At 60.8% G+C, this 8498-nt stretch overlaps 1 protein-coding gene across 1 annotated transcript in view; it reads right to left on the bottom strand.

Moving 5' to 3' along the window:
• The window catches only part of NCAN (neurocan), a 34424-nt gene that overhangs the window by 12431 nt on the left and 13495 nt on the right, over positions 1 to 8498 (bottom strand). The window contains 1 exon segment of the mRNA XM_026655047.1: positions 3938 to 4054. Coding sequence (XP_026510832.1) covers positions 3938 to 4054 — 117 coding nt within the window.

Raw genomic sequence — 8498 nt, 5'->3', positions numbered from 1 at the left:
CCCCCCCACGCAGTGGGGTGGGGCAGGCTGATCCCTCCCCAGGCAGCCACCCCAAGGGATCCCAGAATTGGGGTGAGGCGGCTGCTTAGCCCCAAGAGGCTCAGGGCTGAGCGTGCCACCGGGCTGATGGCTTCACTAATGGGGTATCGGATTCTCCCTGACAAGGACAGAGTGCACCTGCCATCGCAGCGGAGGCCGCTCAGCCCCGGCTGCCCTGCTCAATAGCACTAATTGGAGCTGATTTATCTGTGGTTAATGAATTATCGGGCTGATGCTTTCGGTTCTGGCAGCTGTCCCAGCGCTGGTGCTGAGGGCTGGGCGGTGCGGGCAGCTGGCCAGGGGGCACCTAGGCGGGACTAGTGATGGGAGACTCTGGGAGAGCACCCAAAGGGGCAGATATCTGTACGGCCCAGGGCTGGGCTGGGGCTTCCTGGTGGATTGCCAGACCTCTCGGCAGCTAGTGCTGCAGGAAGTGTTGGAGACGGCCCGTGCTGTCGAGATTTCCAGCGCCGCTCCCCAGCCATTCTGGGGCAATTCTCCGGCGGGACGCGGATACCTGTCTGCTCCAAACCCCCTGCCATCACGCAGGCTCCTGGGGCCTGACCCTAACCCACCGGAGCTCGTGGAAAGGCTCCCGTTGGCTTCGGTGGGCTTTGGATCAGGCACTTAGTCACTGGTGGAGCTGGAGCCAGGGCATAAGGCGGATGCCACGACCCTCTTCCCCAGTTGGCGCTCAGTGGAAGGATGGTCCAGAGGTTGGGGCTTTATCTCAGGAGAGCTGGTTTCAGTGCCGCACTCTGCTACGAACTCACCATGTGTCCTTGGGCAAGTTCCTTAGCCTCTGGACATCAGCCCCCCACCTGTAAATGAGCTAATCGCCCTGTCCTGCCTTCCGGGGCAGTGAGGAGAAATCCGCCGCAGTGTGCCCGGTGCTCAGCTGCCACAGCCAGCCCCCCCAACAGCCAGCGGGCGTGTGCGCAGTCAGGCCAGAGCCTGTCCCTGTGCAGGAGGCACCGATCCCATCTGGGAAGGCGCCGAGCGGTTCGTTACCGTTTACTGAGCTGTAACAGGGAAATCGATGCTGCTTCACCGTTATTACCTGACTCTGGAAAGGTCTTTTCTCCCCACGTGTATCTCAGCCTCTCTGGTTTTAAGCCTGATATTCCAGTGCCGGCTGCCCCAGGCCCTGGGCTGACCTGCAAAGCATGGCCGACGGGCAGGGCCCAGGCCTTTTGGGAGACGCAGTGGGCTCCCATGGCAGCTCTTCCGCGTGGTCAAGAGCCAGTGTCTCCTTCAGCAGCCCCTGACCTTGGGGAAAGGCGCCGCGTGGGGACCCAGGAGAGCTGCCTCTGCCACAGACTCCGTCTCTTGGAGCCTCAGTTCCCTCGCTGGGCAATAAGGATCCTCCCTCTGTCTGGCCGGGGTTTGTGCAGCACCCTGCACAACAGGGCCTCTAGCTCGTACTGCGAGAGAAACGGCTGCAGCAGGCGGGGAAATGAACACGTTTGGAAAGCAAGATCTTCCCCTCCCTAGGGTCCCCGCCCGGGTGGAGTTTGGGGGTCCCCCGTACCCCACTGCACCCCCCGGGAGTGCTGCCCGGGGGAAGCACAAGGAGATTGGGGGTGGGTGGGGAGGAGAAAGAGGCTTAAAGAGGAATCAGCGAGGGGCCGTTCCCGCGCCAGCTTCCGCGCCAATTTGAAATCAGCGAGTGTGGCGGCCCCAGCACTGTGATAATAGCCTGGAGCCCGCAGTGCTTCATCACGGCACAGGCGTGGCATGAGGTAGTGGGGCGAGATCGTCCTCGCCAACCAATCACGCTCCCCGCCCCTCGCGGGGGAACGGGGCCAGCTCCTCGCGCCACCGAGGCAGCGGGAGTCAGCTCCCAGCTGGGTCCCCAGCAACACACCCAAGGATCATTATCCAACAGATGGGCTAGCTGGGGTGGGGTCCACTGGATCAGAGAGGTTTGTAACGAGCAGCCTGCAGCCCCTACATCCCGGTGTGCCGAACCCTGATACAAGGGACAGACACAAAACAGCAGGGCAGGGAGCCTTCAAGCTGCTTCCATCCTGCCTGAGGCCCAGACTGGGAGCTCTCTGGGGCAGGGACTGCCTGCTTTGTTCCTGTCCGTGTGTCCCCCGGCTCTGCAGGCCTGCGGCCTGGTCTGAGGCTCCTAGCACCACCCTAAAAGGAACACTGATGCCAGGAACAAATCTAGGGTGGACTGGCCTTTCCGGAGACACCCAGCCCTGGATTAGCCTTCGTTTTTAGCCAGGGGTTTTACTTTTCTCTGGGGCAGAAACATTCCCGGGAGAGATTCCTGCATCCCTCAGAACGATTTTATAAACAAATGGGAGCGAATGTTCCTCCGGGATGGTGAAACTCAACCACAGCCGCCTCCCGCTACGGGGGGCGAACCAGGGGGTGAAATGCTGGGCTCCGCTCTCAGATCCCCCCTGTCCCTGCACTTGGAGATGGGATAGGAGCCTCACGCAGCCTGTGTGCGCTCTGTAATTTGGGTCCATGCGTGGCCTTGGCCAGGTCCCAGTGTAAATTAGAGCCGCTTCAGGGTGGCTCGAACTTATGCTCCTCTCCCTACTGTCCCCTATGGGTGCTGGAAAGTAAAGAACAGACATATTGCAGTGAGCTCCAGCCACAACCCCCATCTCCCCATCTGGGAGCGGGGCTAGGAGCAGGGTGGGTGTACGGCCCTTAAGCCAGCTCCACATCAGCTGGAGAGGCCCCCTGTGCTGGGGGGGGGATGCTCAGAGAACCTGTTTATGCTGCCAGAGTGCCCTAAAGGGGCCGCAGGGCATGTCTGCACTCCAGTCCTGGGGTGTGACTGCGGCAGGGTAAATGTACCCACGCCAGCTTTAATCTAGATCCCTCGGGTCCCGGCGCAGCACAGGCCTGCCGGGAACACTGGGTTATGACGCGGGTGGCTAGTCCGTGCCGCAGCCCGCGCTTCACTGCTCCAGCACCTGTTAGATTCAAGCCAGCTCAGGGACATCTACATGACCTGCGATCCCACCCGGTGACTGCAGTGCAGACAGACCCTTCGTGTAGCCGGGATGGTAACGCAGGCTGAGACGATCTGCCCCCTACAGCTCCCCTGGCCTCTGGCAGCGGGTGGGGAGCTGGCATCCCGGGGTCTCTCTTGAGCAGCGTGGCCGGTGAGAAGCTGGGTGGGATGGATGTACGGGCGGGTGGGTGGCCCTGCAGCCAGCTAGCAGAGCCGAGCTGTAGTCGCATCGTGGGAACCGGTGTGGCTGCGAACGAAGGGCCGGCTGCCGATCCGTGGGCGCCAGCTCAGCCTGTAACATGACATTTCCCAGCCTCTGCCCGCAGAGAGGCACTGAGGGGCCTGGCCAGGCGTGTGCGTGCAGGGAATCGAGGGGTGGGGGTGGGACGCAATGTTGCGAAAACGAGGCGCATGAAATAAAAGGTGCTTTAAAGGACCGGGCCCGGGGCTCCCTCTCACCGACGAAGGGATTAGCAGGCGTCCGCATCGCCGGCAGCATTTCCCCTTGCTGCAGAGCTGGGGGTTTCGCTGCCCATTAACCCCTTTGTGTGGGGGTTTTCATAGCGTTTGTAAGGCTGGCAAGGGGGGCCCACCTGGCTGGAGTCTGAGATTCCCCCCAGGGCAGGGGTAGGAGCAGACTTAGCTTTGCACCCCCCTTTTCCCAGGGGAGGGCTCAGCCTCCGTGGCTCACTCCATCCTCGCAGCATCGGCCAGCCAGGAGTCAAGCAGTGCCCACGGGCACCTGCACTCCCATCCCCAGCCTGGCACTGCCGCAGAGACCAGGCAACGGGCATCAAGTGCCACGCCTGCCCTTGGCTGGATTTGAACCGGCGACTCAGTTTGGCCGGGCGGCTTTTCTCAGCCCCTCCTGTCTCTGCAGGGCAGGGCCGTGGCTGCGGGGCAGAGGCCACTCACCTATTTCGCAGTTCTCCCCGGTGAAGCCCTGGTCGCAGCTGCAGCTGTAGACGGTTCCGTTGGACTGGCAGGTCCCGCCGTGCAGGCAGGGGTTAGTCTCGCAGGGGTCGGCCTGAGCTGCAAGACACAAGGCACGGGTGCATGGGCATGGGGCAGAGCTCGGGCCCCTTGGGAGACGGGCGCTGAGGCCACTGCTCAGGCTCCCCCCCGCCCCTCTCAGGCCCCCAGAGATCACTTCACACATGGGCCATCATCAGTAATCTGTGTGGGCTCCTCACGAGCAGGGTTTGTTCTCCAACTCCACTGGGCAGCCTCCCTGCATCTCTGCTGCAGCCATGCGCGCTAGCGGTTCCTTCCCCCACCCACCTGATACCAACTGGGGGGGTCGCTCTGTGGCAGCCCCCTTCAGAGAGAGACCCAGGGCTTGTCTTCACGGCCCTTATCTCTGGCTCTCTTGCGAGCGCCGCCCCTCACCCGAGTCCCAGCCACACCCAAAGGCCTCTGGCTCAAGCGTGGGGGTGCTTTGCACTAAGCCGGCCGGCCGACGGGGCCCAGTCTACACCCAAGTGCTGCTCACACTGGAGCGGCTGTTGTCACTGCTCTGCAGTGTGAATACAGGCCTGAGCCATCTCAGTGCTGCTAGTCCTCCAGTGCCTTCCCACAATTCCTTGCCATTGCCCTCCTCCCTGCTTCAGGACGGGAAGTCACGCCCCAGTTCGTCCAGCCTGGTTCAGCGTTTGAACCCCACGCGGCTCTGCCCTTGCAGCAGGGCTGCCGTGGGAACGGGGCCCTGAGCGAACTCCAGGAGACAGCCACATTTGCACACTCCGGTAATGTGCTCGCACGTGGCCATCTGCTTGCCCCAGGCCCACCCGTTCCGCTCCCCAAATGAAAGCCCAGCTCCGCAGCCCTCTCTCTCCTTCTGCTTCTGGTACATGCCCAGCTGTTAAGCCATGACAGGATCTGTGCTCTTGATCTCTGCAAGCTGGGATTTTTCTCCCGCTTTTATTCTAGGCCCGCGTGCGGGACCCGCCGTGCACGCCCGGCACCCAAACGCAGCGTTAAAATATGCAAAAGATTTGCAGCTCAGACGCCTGCCAGCTGGCTCGAGTCGGAATCTAATTCTTTCTTTTTATAATTAGTTCTGACTGACTTTAAACAGTCTCTGGGGGAACCAGCAGGCAGCCCTCGCATGGCAATGAGGAGCACAGCCGAACGCCAGCAGCCCTGCAAAGTCCGAGATAGGCGAGCGGACTTCTCTGCCGGCTGAAGTGGAGGAATCTCGCTCCGTTTATCTACACAGAAGCACTTAATGAGCAGAGAGGACACACCAGGCAAACTAACAGCTGGGCCCCTCCATCAGGAGCTTTGCAATGCGCAGGGTGAAAGCCCCTGGTGGAGGGAGAGTGACTGGATGAGCAGAACGGCAGAAGATGGCTCCTCCAAGCAGCTTTGACATGCTGTGTGCTATCGCTTGGCCATAGGCTCCGCTGGCTCGGACCTGCTGGGTACATCTATCCCGCAAAGGACGGTGTGTTGGTAGCGTGGGTAGGAATCCCCCCACTAGCTTTAATCCACTGGCACGGGTAACAACAGCAGGGAAGATGCTGCCACAGGGGCGAGCAACCCAAGCATGTGCTCAGGGTCCCCAGAGTGGGGTTGTACCTTGGAGTCCATCCCTGTTCCCTGCTTCCCACTGCTGCCTCCAGAGCCCCCTGCTAAAGGCTGGGTTTTCAAGTACCCAACGCCGAGAACTGGGGCCAGATTTTCGCAAGAGCTCAGCATGGGTAATCACGAGTTCTTGTAAAACAGGCACATTCTTCCTACAGGAATAGTAAAGGCGCAGCACTGCAAAAACAGAATCTCCCCCGCCCCCTCCTTCCTTCCATCCATGGTACCTCATTCGGTATCAATTCAAACGAGAGGTGGCAAATCTAAAACCAATATGAGGAAATACTCCGTTACACATTCATCAGTAACCTATGGAACTCATTGCCACGATATAACACACCCATCGATCTATCTGTCCCAATACACATCTATCTAATCTAATCAATCTATCTATCCCCATCCACCCCCTGTATCATCTATCTATCCCCATCCACCCCCTGTATCTGTCCTCATACACCCCCTCTATCTAATATAATCTATTCCCATCCACCCCCTCTATCTAATCTATCTATTGATCTATTTATTCCCATACACCCTCTCTATCTATGTATCCTCGTACACCCCCTCTATCTAATCTAATCTATCTATTTATCTGTCTATCTAATCTCTTTGTTAGATTCTCATCTTTCTGTCCCCAAGCTGGAAGAAAGTGGGTCCCTTTGATTTAGATGCCAGCAGACCCCGAAGGGGTTTAATGCAGAGACTAATGATGCCCCCTAACTTTCGAGTGTGTCTCCCGGGAGCTACGTCTGCAGCCATCTTATTTTTCAAACTGAGTAACAGCGGCTCCATGGGGCGCTGCGTCCAGCGCAGGAGCAGGGCCTGACCAGGGCGGGAAGGAGTTCACAGCCAACAGGCTAGGCCAGGGCAAGCCACTCTCAGACCCCGAGGCCCCAGCTGATTGTGCAGGGCCCAGCAGGGTCTATTTCCAGCACAGCCGAGAGCTGGCAGAGGCGGGATCTCCCCTGCAGGGGAGACGCACGGAAGGCTTGGCGGTTAGTGGGGGACTGACCGGATCGCGTGGAGGGCTCGGTGCTGGCGTGGGGCGGCACAATGAGCAGGGGCAAAGAGGCCTCAACTGGAACGCCACCAAATCCCCCCCGGGCTTTTCCGTCGGAGCCTTCGCCCTCCCGCAGCCGACTTCTCAGTCTGAGCTCAGGGAGCCACGTACGGGGGCGAGGCCCTTCGGTCTCACTTCCAGCCGTTGGGGTCATTTGCATCCAGTGCGTGATGCCTGCCGGGCCGCGGCGGGGCTCAGACGGCTCTCCAGGGCTGATGGCTGCGCCCCGGCACTGACCCCACCGCCCCGGCAAGGGCTTAATTAGGACCCGGGGACTGAACAGCGAGTGTCACCAGGTGCTCCTGGTTAATGGCATAGCAGCCTCGTTTCCTGCCCAGCATACCTGGCTCTGCATGGGTGCCGGACTGCACACCCGAGTTTGTTAGTGCAGGGCTGCCTGCGGGTGCTGGGCTGTGTACACTGCTTTGTTATTGTGGGGTTGCCTGTGGGTGCTGGGCTTCCCACTTCTCCGCCTCCCCAACCCAGCCAGAAAGCAGAAGGGGTAACAGAGGAGAGCAGTGCCCGGTGGTAGCTGGGACTGGGGAGAGCTGGGGCCAGCGCTGATGGAGCAAACCCCAGCAATCAGGCAGTCGCAGCGCCCCTAGCCAGCCAGGGCGGGCAGATGTGCTGGAGACAGGAAAAAGAATCCAGGAGCCCCGCGGCTGTTTGTTTGCTCGGCAGACATCAGTGCCGCCAGCTCCCACAACGCGGCAGGGGATGCGCCATCCCCGCTGGCTATGGGAATGGAGCAGAGACACCGCTGGAGAACTGCCAGTAAAGCGGGCGCTGAGCGCGTGGGTGAAGGCGCGCTGCACCCTGGGTGGTGATGGAGGGTGAGTGGGCATGCTGGAGCCAGGGGCAGGAATAGGGAAGAACAGCTCCGCTTTGAGTGTTTGTGTCTCTTGTTATAAATCCACCAAGACCCAGTGACAGGGGGCTAACCATAGGAGAGAAAGAAAGAAAGAAAGAAAGAAAGAAAAAGAATCAACATCTCTTTCCAGGCCAAGCAGCGTCTTGGCCTCGTGAAACCCCGTCCTCTCCAAGCTGCTTCCCCTCGGAGCTGTAAGTGCTTTACCAGGAAGATGTGTTCAAAAGCAAAGCCCCAAGTGCCCCTTATTAAAACCATCTCACATCTTGCCCTGGGCTCGCTGGGACCTATTAGCAGGGATGCAGGGGGGCCCGGGCCTGCCCATCAGTATGCAGGAGAGCACGGCCCCTCTTTCCCAGGTGCTGTTCTGTGGCCAGCTCGGATTTGTAGGTAGTGGGGGGTCCCCCGGATCTTGACACCGCTAAGGCCAGTGTGGAGAATGCTGCGGCTGCAGCACCAGGCTGATGGGCGGGTAAATTCCAGACCTATGAAAGGCAGCGTTCTGGGGCCGGGCTCCCTGCGCCGTTCACCAAAAACGCCCTACAGGGCTGAGCACAGCGACCCCTGCAGAGGGAGGGACATGCCTGGGGCTTCTCTATCGGGGTTTATAGACATGCACCAGGTGGCTCCACCCAGGGTGAGGCGCTCCCTGCTGCCTGCACTATTGTGGGAGACCCAGCCCGGATAAGGTGAGGTTACTCTGGGACCAGGGCCGGCTCCAGGCACCAGGCACCCAAGCTGGTGCTTGGGGCGGCACCTGGAGGGGGGCGGCACGGCGCTCCGGCCGCCGGGGAGAGCGGGGCCACAGCCGGGCTCGCCGCCCTCCGCCCTGTGCTCTGGCCACCGAGGGGAGAGCCGAGCCCCAGCCGGGGCTCGCCGCCCTCTCGCCGCCCTGCCCCCGGCGCTCTGGCCGCCGGGGGAGGGGGGGGGAGAGCCGAGCCCCCGCCGGGGCTCGCCGCCCT

This window comes from Terrapene carolina, unplaced genomic scaffold (assembly GCF_002925995.2).
Source record: "Terrapene carolina triunguis isolate 2854851 unplaced genomic scaffold, T_m_triunguis-2.0 Scaffold194, whole genome shotgun sequence".
NCBI lineage: Eukaryota > Metazoa > Chordata > Testudines > Emydidae > Terrapene > Terrapene triunguis.
Note: the sequence above shows the minus strand (reverse complement) of the source record. Positions and strands in the feature narration are given on the sequence as shown.